Below are 18707 nucleotides of genomic sequence, written 5' to 3'. Positions count from 1 at the left end.
GGTCTACATGCCTAACCTGTTCACAGAAGCCCCCCCTCGAGATCCTGGTTGGCACTATCCCAAACCTACAAGTGGACCTGTCAATGTCAGGGTCAACCGGTGGGACAATCTCATATTTAGGGATACTCCAGCACTTTATGCAGTAGGTAACTTAAGTGCAAGGAGAAAGAAAAATGGGGCGTGGAGAGCTGGAAGAGGAGGGTGAAAAAGTTAATCATCTGCAGAAATATTTTTAAATTCCAGAGCACAGGTGCGAGTAAATGCATCTATGAAATGATAAAAAAACTTTTTACCTGCGGCATACTGTATTTCTCACCAGTGCAATTATGGGGCCAGTCTTGTAGAACAGTGGTTCCCAACCTTTTGACTTCTGTGGACCCCGGGGACACCCACTGAATCTTTACTGGAATCTGGGGACCCTCCATTGAGTCATTTCTAAAAGCTATGAATCTAATCTGTTAATATTAGTTAATTTTCTAAGCAGTTGCGGACCCCCTGAACAGGCTTCGCGGACCGCCCCAGGGGTCCCCGGACCACAGGTTGGGAACCACTGTTGTAAAATATTATACTAGGCTACCTTTGAATTAATACCGACTCGCAAAATACTGCCTAAATAGATATGTGTAAGAAGCTTACTGAAACAATAATTGTCTCTGACCATTCTTTAATTGAGGCTCCACCTGAGGTCCGAGAAAGTAGCATCCTTGAACGCTCAATGAAAAACTGCATCTTTTCTTGTCAAGAGTCGGCTAGAATGACTGGTTTTATTCAGGATGCTATTTGAATCATACATAAACAAGCTTCATCTTATTCAATGCAATTATATTGATGAATTAAATTGCATTTGAGTGGACTCAGAAGAAGAATTGAGGGTTGACCAAAGTCAGCTGCCTTATTTTCAGTTGATCTGAATAATGCTGGTGTTAGACATGCAACTAGCCTGCTGCTCCATCACTAGTTAAAAAAAATGTTTTTTTTTTTTCTTCTTTGAAGAACACAACTAACTTTAACCTAAAGATCTGCTTGAGACAAATGAATACTTGTTAAATCCGCTAACAAAAGCACTGAGGGATGAAGTCAAAAGAACTTATTTCCAGGTCTTCATGCTTCCGGTAACACCAAACGTTTATTGGGATGGCAACCACATGAAGTAGAAACAAGTGGAAATCTGTTGATAAACGTTAATATCTGAAAAACTATTTTAACCGGTTCTGTGCCCTCGTCCAAGGCACACGGAAACTTGGGGGCAGATTGGCCGATTTTAGGTCAATCTGCCCCCAAGGGGGCAGAAACCACTAGGCACCGGGGATTTGTTTTTTTGGTGCCAATGTCACGCAGGGGGAGCGACCCTGTAGGCAAGGGTCGCTCCCGGGCAAGGGGGGGGGGGGGGGGGGGGGGGGATCAAATTTATTTTACGGCATTTCTGCCCCCCCCCGGGGCCGGCTGAGCTAGAGGCCAAACTCCACAGGTAGGCACTTTGCAAAAAACACCTCTGTTTTCTGTGAAAAAATATGTTGTGTCCACGTTGTGTTTTGGGCCATTTCCTTTCGTGGGCGCTAGGCCTACCCACACAAGTGAGGTACCATTTTTATCGGGAGACTTGGGGGAACGCAGGGTGGAAGGAAATGTGTGGCTCCTCTCATATTACAGAACTTTCTGTCACCGAAATGAGGAACATGTGTTTTTTTTAGCCAAATTTTGAGGTTTGCAAAGGATTCTGGTCCGAGCCCTACAAGTCACCCCATCTTGGATTCCCCTAAGTCTCTAGTTTTCAGAAATGCACAGGTTTGGTATGTTTCCCTAGGTGCCGGCTGATCTAGAGGCCAAAATCTACAGGTAGGTACTTTGCAAAAAACACCTCTGTTTTCTTTCAAAAATTTGGATGTGTCCACGTTGCGCTTTGGGGCGTTTCCTGTCACGGGCGCTAGGCCTACCCACACAATTGAGGTATCATTTTTATCGGGAGACTTGGGGGAACATAGATTAGCAAAACAAGTGTTATTGCCCCTTGTCTTTCTCTACATTTTTTCCTTCCAAATATAGGAGAGTGTGTAAAAAAGACATCTATTTGAGAAATGCCCTGTAATTCACATGCTAGTATGGTCACCCCGGAATTCAGAGATGTGCAAATAACCACTGCTCCTCAACACCTTATCTTGTGCCCTTTTTGGAAATACAAAGGTTTTCTTGATAGCTATTTTTTACTCTTTAAATTTCAGCAAATGAATTGCTGTATACCCGGTATAGAATGAAAACGCACTGCAGGGTGCAGCTCATTTATTGGCTCTGGGTACCTAGGGTTCTTGATGAACCTACAAGCCCTATATATGCCCGCAACCAGAGGAGTCCAGCAGACGGAACGGTATATTGCTTTCGATAATCTGACATTGCAGGGAAAAGTTACAGAGTAAAACGTAGAGAAAAATTTATGTTTTTTTCACCTCAATTTCAATATATTTCTTTTTCAGTTGTTATTTTCTGTAGGAATCCCTTGTAGGATCTACACAAATGACCCCTTGCTGAATTCAGAATTGTGTCTACTTTTCAGAAATGTTTAGGTGTCTGGGATCCAGCATTGGTTTCATGCCCATTTCTGTCACTGACTGGAAGGAGGCTGAAAGCACAAAAAATTGCATAAATGGGGTATGTCCCAGTAAAATGCCAAAATTGTGTTGAAAAATTGGGTTTTCGGATTCAAGTCTGCCTGTTCCTGAAAGCTGGGAAGCTGCTCAGTTTAGCACCGCAAACCCTTTGTTGATGCCATTTTCAGGGGAAAAACCACAAGCCTTCTTCTGCAGCCACTTTTTCCCATTTGTTTGAAAAAAACGAAATTTTCACTGTATTTTGACTAATTTCTTGGCCTCCTTCAGGGGAACCCACAAAGTCTGGGTACCTCTAGAATCCCTAGGATTTTGGAAAAAAAGGACGCAAATTTGGCTTGGTTAGCTTATGTGGACAAAAAGTTATGAGGGCCTAAGCACGAACTGCCCCAAATAGGCAAAAAAAGCCCTGGCACAGGAGGGGGAAAAGGCCTGGCAGCGAAGGGGTTAAAGGAAATCCAAAAGTCAAATAAATATCTCCTATGTGTACAACCTCCCTAGAACCTGCTGACAATAACAGCCTTAGATTGCAAGAGGAAGTAGTAAACGTTAATTTCCCAGGAAGAATCCTCCCGAGAGAACAAGTGTTTGCAGATCAGGTGGTCACTTCTTTGACCCTCCTTTTTTTAGGTCAACTCAGCAAGTGAATAAAAGAGTGGGTGTGATAGGCTGGCTATTCTCCCGTGCTATCCCTCAATTACTTCACGACTCCTGCACGCCAGTACTCATAGGTCAATTGAAGAGACCGGAGCAGCCCTCACATTTGGTTTTTGCTGTGCCCTCTCTTTCAAGAGAATGTCTCTGGATCATGGCAGCCCTCTCCAGCAGTTGCTGTCTCCACAAATGATCAAGCTCCTGAGGCAGTGTCAGGCACAGCTTTCTCAGGCCAAACAAACTCACAGTGCAACATAGTTAGGACCTCCCTAGTCAATCAGCCCTACAAAAGCAATGTGCAGCTCCCAGGCTGCTCAGTCTAACCGCAGTGATAGCTTCCCAGACTGACAGGCTTGGAAAGAGGCAACAAGTCTTCTTGGTTTTCTGGAAGCAGAAGTACTGGTCAATAGTGGCGGGCAAGGAACACTACCATGCTTCATTTGGTGCAGTCTTTGGGGCAGTTTTCAGGTAGGAGTCGCTTCTGGCTTCACTGTCTGAAACGTTCTTCCTTCTTTTCATTATCCATACAACGGAAAGACACTTTGCTTCCATTTGACAGTCTGTTTTCCCGCAGGGCAAGGCACACTATTTCCATCTCTCAGTTGGAAGGCATGTACGCTTCTACCCAGAAAGACCTCAAGCTCCTTCAGCAGAAACTGCAGGCTTAAGGTGAAGTCCCCTCACCTATAGGAGAAAGTGTGGTCTGTGCAGCAGGTCTTAAACTATTCAGCAGAGTACTCCCCTTATCGATCAAAAAACTTAGGATTGACTCAAAGTCCAGTGGTTTGGATCCAACATTTAACCACATTTTCCAAACTGGGTTGTTGATCCACTTTATCAAACTTCAGAACCTGATGGGTTGATTTTCTTTTCAAGTGTGCTTCTCGGACTGCTCTTCAGACACAGTCTTTATGTAAAGTGCTAACTCTCAGTAGGTAGCATTAAGGCTGCCTCCAAGCCGGAGAACCTACCAAATGGACACAATGAAGTATGAGGTTTATGTAGCTGGCTGTTATCAGCTTTTCAAAAACAGTAATCAGGCAGAGATTAAAGGGTAGACCTCGCATAGAAATTTCCCACCATGAACAGAAAATGCAGTCCCACTCTTAGCCTATACCACTTATTGAATAGCAGTGATCAGGAAAAGCTGATCAGCAATCCCTTGCTAACAAAGTTTGCATGGAATTTCTAAAGGAAACCCCAGTCTCTGCAACCCAGTCATATGAATGGAGGCAAAACACTTGTACTGTCTTCATCCACTGTTTTGTACCGTGTAGAGGAGCATCCAAAATAGAATCCACTAGCTTCAGTACTCAGACTGTCACACCGATGGAGTAGTATTTCCACATATGTACTACATGCATACTCAACACAAACTTCACATACACATAAGGATGTCGTGTAAGGTTTTGGGTTACACCTAATAGCAGAACTTTACACAAGATGGGTCAGTAAGCCATACCCTCACTGACAGATAAAGTTCTGGTCACTACAAACCACAAACATGGTAACAACCACCACTGTTATCATTTAACACCCAGGACAGCAATTGATTCCACTATAAGGGCACGCTTGTTGCTCCTCTAGAAGGCACAGGACAGGTACCTGGACCTCTCACTGACAGGAATAGGCCTCTGCAAAACATCCTAAGATAGTGTGATGTCAGGGTCGAAAATAAAAGTCAGAATAAATTACTCATATGCAGTCGGGCACTCAGGACCTTGGTACATGCCCTTTTCACAACGCAGGAGACATTACTGTCTCAACACTTATCAAAATGGGGAGGTTTTTAATAAGCCTTAAACTGAGATATATATTTAATGGTCACATGGGCGAAAATGAAAATGTCACTTACCCAGTGTACATCTGTTCGTGGCATTAGTCGCTGCAGATTCACATGTTGAGCACAGTCCGCTGCCTGGTGTTGGGCTCGGAGTATTACAAGTTGTTTTTCTTCGAAGAAGTCTTTTTTGGTCACGGGACCGAAGGACTCCTCCCTCTTCGGCTCCATTGCGCATGGGCGTCGACTCCATCTTAGATTGTTTTCCCCGCAGAGGGTGAGGCTGGAGTTGTTTGCTATAAATAGTGCCCATGCAATGGAGTGAATACGTATGTACATAAAAAGTTTATAATAATTATTTACAAATGTACAAATGTTTAAGATTTAAGATTTACTTCTAAACGGCTACAGGCTTCCCGGGGAGGCGGGAGGGCACATGTGAATCTGCAGCGACTAATGCCACGAACAGATGTACACTGGGTAAGTGACATTTTCAGTTCGATGGCATATGTTGCTGCAGATACACATGTTGAGCATAGACTATAAAGCAGTTACCTCCCCTAAAAGCGGTGGTTTAGCCTGTAGGAGTTGAAGTAGTTTGGAATAATGTTCTTAGTACAGCTTGGCCCACTGTAGCTTGTTGTGCATTTAGTACATCTACACAGTAGTGTTTAGTAAATGTATGAGGCGTAGACCAGGTTGCAGCCTTACATATTTCGCTCATAGGAATGTTTCCTAGAAAGGCCATTGTAGCACCTTTCTTTCTGGTTGAGTGTGCCTTTGGTGTAATAGGCAATTCTCTCTTGGCTTTAAGATAGCATGTTTGAATACATCTGACTATCCATCTAGCAATGCCTTGTTTAGAGATTGGATTTCCTATGTGTGGTTTTTGAAAAGCTATGAACAGTTGATTTGTTTTCCTGATTAACTTTGTTCTGTCAATGTAGTACATTAGTGCTCTTTTGATGTCTAATGTATGTAGTGCCCTTTCAGCCACGGAATCTGGCTGTGGGAAGAACACTGGTAATTCTACTGTTTGATTTAAATGGAATGGTGAGATTACTTTAGGTAGAAATTTTGGATTTGTTCTTAGAACTATTTTATTTTTGTGTATTTGAATAAATGGTTCTTGTATGGTAAATGCCTGTATTTCACTTACTCTTCTGAGGGATGTGATTGCAATGAGAAATGCGACTTTCCACGTTAAATATTGCATTTCACAGGAATGCATGGGTTCAAAAGGTGGACCCATGAGTCTTGTTAAGACGATGTTAAGGTTCCATGAAGGAACTGGTGGTGTTCTTGGTGGTATAATTCTTTTTAGCCCTTCCATGAATGCTTTAATAACTGGTATTCTAAATAGAGACGATGAATGAGTAGTTTGTAGGTAAGCAGATATTGCTGCGAGGTGTATTTTTATAGATGAAAAAGCGAGGGTTGCTTTTTGCAAATGTAGTAAGTATCCCACTATGTCTTTTGTAGAGTCATGCAATGGTTGGATTTGATTGGTATGGCAGTAGCAAACAAATCTTTTCCACTTAGATGCATAGCAGTGTCTAGTGGAAGCTTTTCTAGCTTGTTTTATGACCTCCATACATTCTTGTGTGAGGTCTAAGTGTCCGAATTCTAGGATTTCAGGAGCCAAATTGCTAGATTCAATGATGCTGGGTTTGGATGCCTGATCTGTTGTTTGTGTTGTGTTAACAGATCTGGTCTGTTGGGTAGTTTGACATGCGGTACTAGTGAAAGGTCTAGTAGAGTTGTATACCAAGGTTGTCTTGCCCATGTGGGTGCTATCAGTATGAGTTTGAGTTGGTTTTGACTCAATTTGTTTACTAGATATGGAAGGAGAGGGAGAGGGGGAAAAGCGTATGCAAATATCCCTGACCAACTCATCCATAGAGCATTGCCTTATGATTCGCGGTGTGGGTACCTGGATGCGAAGTTTTGGCATTTTGCGTTTTCTTTTGTTGCGAACAAATCTATCTGGGGTGTTCCCCAAATTTGAAAGTAATTGTTCAGAACTTGGGGGTGAATTTCCCATTCGTGGACTTGTTGGTGATCTCGCGAAAGGTTGTCTGCTAGTTGGTTTTGGATCCCTGGAATAAATTGTGCTATTAGGTGAATGTGGTTGTGAATCGCCCACTGCCATATTTTTTGTGTTAGGAGACACAATTGTGTTGAGTGTGTTCCTCCTTGTTTGTTTAAATAATACATTGTTGTCATGTTGTCTGTTTTGACAAGAATGTATTTGTGTGTTATTATGGGTTGAAAGGCTTTTAACGCTAGAAATACTGCTAACAGTTCTAGGTAATTTATATGAAATTTTGTTTGGTGTACGTCCCATTGTCCTTGAATGCTGTGGTGATTGAGGTGTGCTCCCCACCCTGTCATGGAAGCATCTGTTATAACGTATTGAGGCACTGGGTCCTGAAATGTCCGCCCTTTGTTTAAATTGTTGCTGTTCCACCATAGAAGCGAGAGGTATGTTTGGCGGTCTACCAACACCAGATCTAGAAGTTGACCCTGTGCTTGTGACCATTGTGATGCTAGGCACTGTTGTAAGGGTCGCATGTGTAGTCTTGCGTTTGGGACAATGGCTATGCATGATGACATCATGCCTAGAAGTTTTAGCACAAATTTTGCTTGTATCTTTTGGTTTGGAAACATAGCACTTATTACCTTGTGGAATGCTTGAACTCTTTGTGGACTTGGAGTGGCAATTCCTTTTGATGTGTTGATGGTTGCCCCTAGATATTGTTGTGTCTGACACGGTTCGAGGTGTGACTTTGTATAGTTGATGGAGAAACCCAGTTTGTGAAGGGTTTGTATGACATATGTGGTGTTGTTTGTGCACTTTCTTACTGTGTTGGTCTTGATTAGCCAATCGTCTAGGTAAGGAAACACATGTATTTGTTGTCTCCTGATATGTGCTGCTACTACTGCTAGACATTTTGTGAATACTCTTGGTGCAGTTGTTATTCCGAATGGCAACACCTTGAATTGGTAATGTATTCCTTTGAATACGAACCTTAGGTACTTTCTGTGAGAAGGATGTATCGGTATATGAAAGTACGCATCTTTTAGGTCTAATGTGGTCATGTAATCTTGCTGTTTGAGCAGTGGAATGATGTCTTGTAGTGTGACCATGTGAAAGTGGTCCGATATGATGTAGGTATTTAGTGTCCTGAGATCTAATATTGGTCTTAATGTTTTTTTTTTTTTTTGGAATTAGAAAGTACAGGGAGTAAACTCCTGTGTTTTTTTGTTGTACTGGTACTAATTCTATTGCATCCTTTTGCAGTAGTGCTTGAACTTCTAGTCCTAAAAGTTCTAAATGTTGTAGTGACATTTTGCGTGTTTTTGGAGGGATGTTTGGTGGGAATTTGTGGAATTCTATGCAATAGCCATGTTGGATTATTGCTAGTACCCAATTGTCTGTTGTAATCTGCTGCCAAGATTGGTAGAATTGGCTTAGTCTTCCCCCCACTGGTGTTGAGTGAAGGGGTTGTGTGACTTGAAAGTCACTGTTTAGGTGGAGGTGTTTTTGGAGTTTGGAATTTTCCCCTACTCCTTGGGAATTGACCCCCTCTATATCCCCTGAAACCTCCCCTTTGGAATGAACCCTGATAGGGTGTGGTTCTGGTTTGTTGGCTGGTGGTGTCTGTGGGTTGGCCACGAAACCCCCCTCTAAATGGAGTTTTTCTAAAAGAGCCTCTGCTCTGCGGGGAGTAGAGTGCGCCCATGGCTTTGGCCGTGTCTGTGTCCTTTTTAAGTTTTTCAATGGCTGTGTCCACTTCAAGGCCAAAAAGTTGTTTTTCGTTGAAGGGCATATTAAGGACAGCCTGCTGGATTTCAGGTTTGAACCCTGAAGTGCGGAGCCATGCGTGTCTCCTTATGGTGACAGCAGTGTTGACTGTTCTTGCTGCAGTATCGGCTGCGTCCATTGAAGAGCGTATTTGATTGATCGAGATCGTTTGTCCCTCTTCAACTATTTGCTGCGCCCTTTTTTGGTATTCCTGGGGAAGATGGTCTATGAGAAGTTGCATCTCATCCCAGTGTGCGCGGTCATATCGGGCTAGCAGCGCTTGAGAATTTGCGATGCGCCATTGGTTGGCTGCCTGCGATGCGACTCTTTTTCCTGCCGCATCAAATTTTCGGCTTTCTTTGTCCGGAGGTGGGGCGTCGCCAGATGTATGGGAATTTGCTCTTTTGCGAGCTGCCCCTACTACTACGGAGTCAGGTGGTAACTGCGAAGTAATAAACACTGGGTCTGTGGGTGGTGGTTTATATTTCTTATCCACCCTTGGGGTGATGGCTCTTGATTTTACGGGCTCTTCAAAAATTTGTTTTGCGTGCCGTAACATCCCTGGTAGCATTGGGAGACATTGATATTGGCTATGTGTAGCCGAGAGGGTGTTAAATAAAAAATCATCCTCTATAGGATCGGAATGCAGTTGGACATTGTGGAATTCTGCTGCCCTAGCCACCAGTTGCGAGTATGAGGTACTGTCCTCTGGCGGTGACGGCTTTGTGGGGTATGAATCGGGATCATTGTCCGGCACTGGGGTGTCGTATAAGTCCCAAGCGTCTTGATCCTGATTATCTTGACTTATAGTAGTTTGCGCTGGTGAGTGCATTTGTGGCGGAGTTTGTGCCGGCGATGCCTGTTGTGGTGGAGAGGGCGGAGGCGTGACTTTTTTAACCACTTTGGCTTGTGGTTGTGCGTCATCCTTGAGAAATCAGATCCTTCTTTTTCTCATTATTGGGGGAAGGGTTGATATCTTCCCTGTGTCTTGTTGGATGTACAGTCTCTTGTGTGTAGTCTGATTCTACACTTTGGAGCTCTTGTCCAAATCTGTGCATCTGGCCACTTATTCCTTGTTCCTCTGTGTAGGAAGGAGGTGTGGAACTTTTCGGCGCCGAGAGAGAATCTTTTTTCGGCTTCGGTACCAACTGAATTTTTGTGGCTTTCGGCAGTGTGTCTCGGTGCCGATGTTTTTCGGTGCCGGCATCTTGTTTTTGCTTCTCGGAGCCGCTATCTCAGCTCCGAGGTTGCTCCATGGCGGTCCCTCGACCGGAGTCGGGTGTCTTCGCTATGGGCGTGCCCTTTTTCGGCGCCTTCGACGGGTCGCCGGTTTTATGGGTCGAGCCATGGCCTGTTGGCAGTGGCGTCCCCTGGGCTTTTGTTTTTTCGATGGTCTTTATTTTCGACGTCTTACTCACTGTTTGTTGTTCGACGTCGGAGTCTCCGGATTCTGAGTCCGGAACCGAGAATGTTTCCTCTTCGTCGTCGAAACGTTGTTTTGTCGGCGTGGACGCCATTTGTAGACGCCTGGCTCTTCGGTCCCGGAGTGTTTTTCTGGACCGGAAGGCTCGACAGGCCTCACAGGTATCCTCCTTGTGCTCGGGGGACAAGCACAAGTTACAGACCAAGTGCTGATCTGTATAAGGATACTTACTGTGACATTTTGGGCAGAAACGGAACGGGGTCCGTTCCATCGGCTTCGGCGTCACACGCAGTCGGGCCAACCAGGCCCCGATGGGGGATCGAAGCTACCCCTAAGTCTTCCGATGATCGGTGTCGATGTACCTAACTATCCCGATACCGAACGGAACAATACCGACGCTTTCTTCCGAGATTCTGACTAACTTTCCGAACCAAAACACGGAGCGAAAAGGAACACGTCCGAACCCGACAGCGGAAAAAAAACAATCTAAGATGGAGTCGACGCCCATGCGCAATGGAGCCGAAGAGGGAGGAGTCCTTCGGTCCCGTGACCAAAAAAGACTTCTTCGAAGAAAAACAACTTGTAATACTCCGAGCCCAACACCAGGCAGCGGACTGTGCTCAACATGTGTATCTGCAGCAACATATGCCATCGAACATACATTTCCACTCTCATGGACGTGTAATGGTGAAAGTGCTCACATTTTGTTACAAAAGAGTGAGTCTATTAAGTAAAGTCTGCACGGACAGTCTGGGGATATGATCACATTTGTAAGTCTGTGTTGATGAGAATAGCAATGTTGTTACCAATACAGATGGTGTGCTGTGATATCAAAAGTTAAGGTAAAGAACCATTTACGACCTCATACTCCAAGACAACATTTCAGAGTATGCTGCACCTAACAATGTTCAGAAAATGCAGTTTTAAAAAAAGAAACACTAGAAAATAGGTGAATTTAAAGAATGTATTAAATGCAGTACAAAAGTTTAAGTAATGGATGCTCAAGCAACAGAACAAGCCAAGAACACAATAAAATAAATAGTCAGCACAACAGCTTAATAACAGCAAAGGGTGATTAAAAAAAAGAGCACTATCTAAAAGGATAGTGATAGCACTTCATGAGGATTCATCGCAAACATTGCTATTTGCAGTATAAGTAAATATTACTCTCATTTACAGAAACAAGCCATTACGAAATAGGCATCATTCAAACGTCTAACTTTGCACCAAACTAAATAAATCACCGCATCAACCAAATCAAATATGTAAGATCCAGTACTTGCAGCACTAATCAAATCCTGTGACAAACACATTGCTCTACAAACAACAAGTGAACAAGACACTAAAAGAAGGAATCTTCGCTTCCTAACTAAAATCCAGCTAGATATGTTCTACACTTGTATCTAAGAAAAAAAAGCCCTGGTTATTTCTGAATTTAAGGCCTGTTTCCAAGCTCTACTTCCTTCTAAAGATTATGAGAAATTGTGAAAATTACACTTTTTGGGAGAATAACACTGGCATTTCTGTTTTACCCAATTCTTATGTTTCTCATGAAGAATGCCTCATTAAAGCAATACAAATCTCCCTGCGAAACACCCTAAATTCTAATCCGGATGTGTTCAGTACAGGTACCATTGGTATTACCAAGAGCACTTGAAAGGTGGAAGCCCTTAGAAAAAATAACAGTAGAATCCACATACATGATGAGGATATACAGTGCCATGTTAGAGCATCTTCCCCCTCAAACCATGTTTGTGTCAAGAAAGCGATAACTGGGTGAGCGTTTTTTTCTCTTATATTGAATCCATTAAAATCTAAATTTTCTCTTCTTAATCAACTTCAGGTAAAAAGCGTCTAGGATGCTTTACTCAGCCAGGACTCACTCCCTTTCTAATCTTGTTAGTCGAGTTTGCAGATTTCACTCATGAAAAGGGTACCTTGGATGAACCAAATCATACTATCGTGACATTGTTATAACCAAGAAACTCTTAGAATCACTCCAGCATTATCTATAGCTTGAATGATCTTTGACTGTCAGACGTAAAGAGTATCTACTAGCACAAGGTATTAGTGCTCTCCCCTCAGTGGAAATGCTTTGTTACCCAGCTTCCCAAAGCGTGCTGGGTCCCTTCAAGGCAAATCCTTCATGATGCAGTTTGAATGGCCTTTAGCGCTAAGAAGTTAAATCAAATCTAGGAAGATTACTCTGCTGATTCTATTACAGAATTACATTTACTCTGAGCACTGAGTTTTGTTTTGGATAACAAAAAAGTTACTTCACCCTGAAGTAGATTACCAAAGGAAATGACTTCTTCTTGCATTATCTAACAGAAGAGTGAGCCACATAAACAGCACAAGCAGTAGCTGTGCAACCTTCTATACCACACATCTAAGAGGCACATCAATGGCAGCATCAAACAAGCAGCAGCACTAGGTTTTCCAACGTAAGAAGCACAGATAGCAGCAAAACAATTCAGCAGTGCAAACCACCTAGGAATCCCTCACACTGTCCTTGCCCTAGCTTCCACACCACACATCAACATTCTATTACATAATTCACTCTCCACATTCTAGACATCAGTTTAGATAAACAGTGTATGGGGACACAAAGGATACTACCAACATTTTGCTCCTTTTAAAGTTGTTCTCCACTCAAAGGGAAGACATTTCTTCAATGAGAAAAATTGCTCAGGTCACCAAACTACAGACAGCTGAATTACTGCATTCCAATTGAGGCGCCAAAGTTCCCACAAAGCTATCTATCTAAATAAACCAACATACTCTGCCAACTTCCTAACCACCTCAGGTGGATTATGTGGCCTCAGAAGTAAGAACTTTCTCCGTTTGAGAACAATGTGATCTAAAACCAGAGGGGCAAAATCACTAATTCACATGCACAGCAAAACAAAAAACAAAACAAAACCCAAACAACTCATTAAATGTCAATCTGGGTTCTCAACACAATCTTAATTGGTGCAGAAAATTAATTAAAATAAATATTTTTTGTTGATGGTTTCCATCACGTTACCGTGCGATTTGAGAGATTACTATTTTAAGACAAAAAAAAAAAACAGACCACAAGGTAACCCAGAGTAATTACCAGCAGCTAAGGTTAATTTAAGAATTCCCATGACCTAAGTGGTGGAAAAAACAGGTCTGTGGTTGCTTGTTTACCATTCAGCGGTGACCTGGCAGTTTGAGCTCGATTGTTCATATAGATGAATGACCAAATAGGATTTGTTGGATAATGGGTTCTTGCTTGGGATAGCCCAGTTGGCAACGAAGCCTGACTGGAAAATAGCCAGTTTAACTACCAGTGGTTGAGATGAAATTCAAGAAATTACACCCATCAACTTTTCGCTCACATTTCTGTATTCTTCATGTTCTCTATGAGGCATGCCAATGTATTCCTGGTGCCACTGTGGCATTCCATACCAAACATATACTAATAAATAGATCACAATGTGCAAGGTGAATTCTGATGCATTACACTCTAATAAGATCATAAACTTGTGCACACCATTTGCACAATCATCTCTACATTCTTTAAATCTAAATAGCAAAAGCATCCTTATCCATCCACATTACAAACTTCAACGTGGGCGCATTTGCCTCTTACCAATGGGATATCAAATAGTGTCTGTAAGCTCCGAAAGCCAAGGCCGCAGCGCCAGAGCCTCAGGCTAGAACTGTGTGAACCTAGGAAAAAAGAAAAACACAATTAAATTTCTTAGAACAATCCAACGAAGGAGAGACATCAAGCCCTCACCCACATCCAAAGATGAGTCATCCCTGAACTACAGGTGAAGTCCCAGGAATACTGTTATGGGGACAAAAAGTCTGCAGATGCTTATCACCATTCAAAGAAGTGTACCCTAAAAGTGAGAGGAAAGGAAAGGGCTCTATCACAAGCCCACAAGAGAACTCCTTTTCCTGGGGAGGTGATGGGGAGAGAACATTATGGAATGGGAAGGTCTCCTTATATCCTAATTTTAAAAAAAGCACAAAAGGTCACCATATGAAGATCATTCCACTCACCCCCGAAGGAAAATCAACAGGTAACAGAACATACACCTACAGGATAGGTTCCCTTGGAACAGGATAATAAGGGACCCATTTTCTCTCCACCAAGAAAAAAAGCCCATACACTTCACACTCTAAAGGAGACCGGTGACAAAAATTAAAAACTGAATATCTCTCACCCCCACTGCACTCCATCTATGTATTCAATAGGTAGTAAATCTCTAAAGTTAAACCTTGACAGAAATTATGCAACTACGAGCTGCAGCTTTTGATACATAGGAAAAAGAAATACTTCACTACCCCTAAAAAGGAGGATCACTTCTCACTCACTCATGTTCTTACTGGGATACCGATGTACATCCCTGCTATATAGACTAAAATTTCAGTCACCCTCAAAATGAATATACACAACAATAAACAAGCAACTGAGGGACAGGTTAAGGCCAAATGAACATCAAAACCCAACTGCAGAAGATAGTCATGTAACAAATCTGAACCTAAAGTAAAAGGTCTCAGTGATAGCAAAACTCCTCTTTCTGTAGCAAGCCAGAGGTACTGTTGCAGCATGAGGAAGGGCATAAACTTTCTGGGAGAATAAGTCACAGGTGGAAGCACCTGTTGCAACAACATCACTGTTCAGCATGGCTGCCACTGCAGAAATCCAATAAGGCTGCTCCAGGCCCTGCTCGCCACGGACTCCATGTGCCTTCCGTGCCAAGGCTAAAGGCTTCTTTTTTGAAACACTCCAGAGTGCAACAGTCCTGAAAGCAAGAAAATATTTACATTATTTCTAAACTTCCATGTGAAAATAAAAACTGCAATCCAACTACTATCCTCCTCAATCCCATTGCCAATAATAGTTGTAAAATTTCTGTTATGTCTGTACAATTGCTTTGTGGCCCAAAGGAAGCATCTACAGAAGGGAGTGATCCTAGCCAGATAATCTGTGCAAAGAGGAGGTACTCAAGTATTTGTGTTCTCATGAGGTTGGGTCACTCTGGAGGCAGACGGTTCCTTCAAAGAATTATTAGTTTTGCACCAAAATGCAGGCTAACTTGAAAAAGGGCAATACATTACGACAAGCTAAGCACAATGAATTATGCATAAAGGTAGTCATGCAACCCATCAGTCAATCTGAAATTAAAGAAAGCAGTGCAAGGTTTGCATCCTGCCCCATATGCATTGGGTAGTAGAGCACTGCTATATCTTAAAAACCTTTAGCACCCAATCTCTAGAGGTGAAATGTGATACATAAAAGATCATTGGTGCCAAAATAGAAGGTAGCATACCCTCATTATGACGAGCACCAACCAGAGGTAGAACACTGAGTGTCTCTCAAAGGAGAGAAATTGCAACATCTTTGCAGAGATCAGGAATTTAGCTCTTCTTGGTTCAGCTGCTTCTTTGAGGTCAGTTTCCACTTGGAGAACGGAAGGCATAGCAAGACTACAATTTCATCAATTCAGTGAGCAAAGCAAAGATTGCAACAGGAAAACAAAATGTGCTGTAATACTGCACCTGTTGTGGTTTTTACACTCAGGGAACATGACTAAGGAATAAACAAACCACTGAAGCCCCTCTGCTGTAACAGAATAAAGGAGTGTAAATAAAACGACTAACAGTATCAGTGTCCTAATATGCATACTGCTGAAGCACTTTGTCTCTTGGGCCTTAGTACTGGTTAAATGTGAGAAACTGGTTTGAGGCAAAAGATCTTAGTGCATGTGCAATTACTTTCCAGTGTCCGTGCCCCCAAGCCTTAGCAAGTGAAATTAAAAGGTGGTATGATGTAACTAAGAAGTTACCCATTGCCTCCTTCCTACTCTTAAAGGACTCAAGGTCTTGAGTTACGAAACAAGAAGCACTGAGGAAACTCACAGGTGTGGGTTTACTTTGGTCTCTCTATTTCCAGAAAACAGTGCAATGATGCTGGCCACACAACGGGTCATAAAAGAAAACATGCAGATGGATGCAGCACTACAGTGAACTGAGTCCTCTGAGAATCATCTCGAACATAAGGAGTCACACCAGTGAGTTGAGAAAACTTACTGAATACAAGGCCAGGCCGTAGCCATTATTGTGCGTCACCTGGAAGCAAATGGCAAAAACATCCACATAGGCTTGTCATTTTAGTGCTTTACCCATGAATGTTTAACAGTAGCAGTGACTATCTTCTAGACTTCTTCAGAAAAATCATTTGAGTCTATACATCCGAACAAGGGTTCAGGATGGTATTTATTCATCTGGAAGTTTTACAAAAATGCTTTCGCCACCTCAGAGTGCTTTAAAAAAAAAAAAAAAAAAAAGTTGAGATGTAGGGAAATTACTATATCCAATACTATATACCTCAGTCACTACTGCCTGCACTTTTGATGCTCTTTTCAAAGCCACCGTGAACAGATCTGTTTCCTGAAGTTCATAAAGCTAAGATTTCCCATCAGGTTTCTGGGAAGGTGCATCCTACAATCTGTGATCCCTATAAACTCACTGTTTAATCAGGATGTGCATGTCCAACCACAGGTTCGTAAATGGTAAATAGTTGGCCTCTAGTTGCAGCAAGTACCCAAGCACTTTGCTCCTATACACTTCTTGTAGGGGACGAAGAACTTGGAACTAAAGGAGCAGGTACAGTGCATTCTGGGTTGAAAAGGCAATGATTCGGACTCTGCTCTTCCTAGAACTAGGATGTCCGCCAAGGTTTCCCATCATGTAAGGTCAACTTTAATCCAGTAAAATGTATGATCCAAGTACTTGGTGATGTTAGCATGGTCCACTGACTGAAGTTCTAATAAGGAAAGAAAAATCTATCAGTTTAGTCTGGAACTTGAATAGTTTGAATACCTATGGCGGAAGGCACACAAACCTAACAGGAGGCATGAGAGGGGTCATATAGAGAATTACTGTGTCCAGGGCACTCTTCATGATGTTTAATCTGACCCAGTGTCTCCTGGTTAATTTTAGTTGAGGATAAATCAACTCGAGTATGTCTTGACCCACTTTATCAAGGTTGAGAATTATTAGGGCAGCTCTCTTATCACCCAAGAATAGTAAGTGTTCGACTGAATTTAATCAGGTAAGATTCAGGACATTCCATAGACTCAATGATCTGGAAAGAGAAATCTCAGCTGTGTGTGTAGATTTACAACAGTTATTGAAAGCAAAGCCTGTTCCTATTATACAGTTGATGCACAATATAGTGATGCTTATGCAGCAAGCTACAAGATTTTTTTTTAGGTAGACATTCTTTCTAAATACAGATAGAGAGAAAGATAGATGAACAAGTTACTTACCTTTGGTAATACCTTACCTCACAGAGACTATCTAGCTGCAGATTCCTTACCTTAGAATTAAATCAGGAGCCAGGCTGAATCCAGTAGATATTTCACGACCAATATCCATGCATGGCGGTAAGTGGCCCTGTTCAGCTCTGCGTGTCTTGTCCGCACTAGAAGTTACATCCACAGCACATATAGGCACCACCCACGCAATCAGACGTCATTTTCTTTTCATGACTTTCGACGCCAGAAGCATGGATCTATGAAGAACGCGGACCACTGGTATGGATAACTATGGCCCTGAAAGAGATAGAGCCCTGTTCCTAGAAATACGTTTGCAGTGCAGGGAGGATGGGTGGGCCGGTAAGGAATCTGCAGCTAGATGTAGTCTCTACTAGATAAGGAATTATCCAAAGGTTAGTAGCTTGTTCATCTGAAAGACTTCTAGCTGCGATTCCTTACTTTAGAATAGATACCCGAGCAACACCATCCCTCGAGGTGGGCCTGCAGCCCAATTTCAGATGAGGAAGTCCAGTAGGACAAGCGGGCAAAATGGCCATCAAGACGGACCAGATTGTACAGGCAGTAGTGTTTGGTAAATGTACGCAGGGAGGCCCACGTTGCTGCCCGGCTGATTTCCAGGACTGTAACTCCACAAGCTAATGTAATGGTCGCAGCTTTGGCTCTAGTGGAATGAGCATGCAAGCCCTCAAGGGGTTGCTTCTTGGCCAATGCGTAGCAGATTTTAATGCAGACCACGACCTACCTTGAGATGGTCCTCTTCTGCACAGCACAACTCTATCTCCCACATACCCCACAAAGAGTTGATCATCCACCCGGAATTCCTGTGTGCGGTCATGGTACGATGACAAAGCTTGCTTGGGGTCCAGGCGATGGAGACTTGCCTCATCCTTGGAAGAGTGAGGTGGAGCATAGAAAGTAGGCAAGGTGATGGATTGACCTACATGAAAGGGCGTGATCACCTTCATAAGAAAGACGGACCACATCAAAGCACTACTTTGTCAGGATGAATGGATAGATCCAGTGGCTTAATTGGTAAGACCTGTAGCTCACTGTCTCGTCGGGCAGATGAGGAAAGCCATTTTGATGGCAAGCAACTACAGGGGACAGTGGCGAAGGGAGC

At 42.8% G+C, this 18707-nt stretch overlaps 1 protein-coding gene across 1 annotated transcript in view; it reads right to left on the bottom strand.

Moving 5' to 3' along the window:
* The window catches only part of RRP9 (ribosomal RNA processing 9, U3 small nucleolar RNA binding protein), a 220574-nt gene that overhangs the window by 46656 nt on the left and 155211 nt on the right, over positions 1–18707 (bottom strand). The window contains exons 12-13 of the mRNA XM_069206752.1: positions 14904–15049; positions 13885–13964 (exon numbers count right to left, since the gene is read on the bottom strand). Coding sequence (XP_069062853.1) covers positions 13885–13964; positions 14904–15049 — 226 coding nt within the window. The remainder of the gene's footprint in view (positions 1–13884; positions 13965–14903; positions 15050–18707) is intronic.

Source organism: Pleurodeles waltl, chromosome 9 (assembly GCF_031143425.1).
Source record: "Pleurodeles waltl isolate 20211129_DDA chromosome 9, aPleWal1.hap1.20221129, whole genome shotgun sequence".
NCBI classification, from domain to species: Eukaryota; Metazoa; Chordata; class Amphibia; order Caudata; family Salamandridae; genus Pleurodeles; species Pleurodeles waltl.
This window is presented reverse-complemented; position numbering and strand designations above follow the sequence as displayed.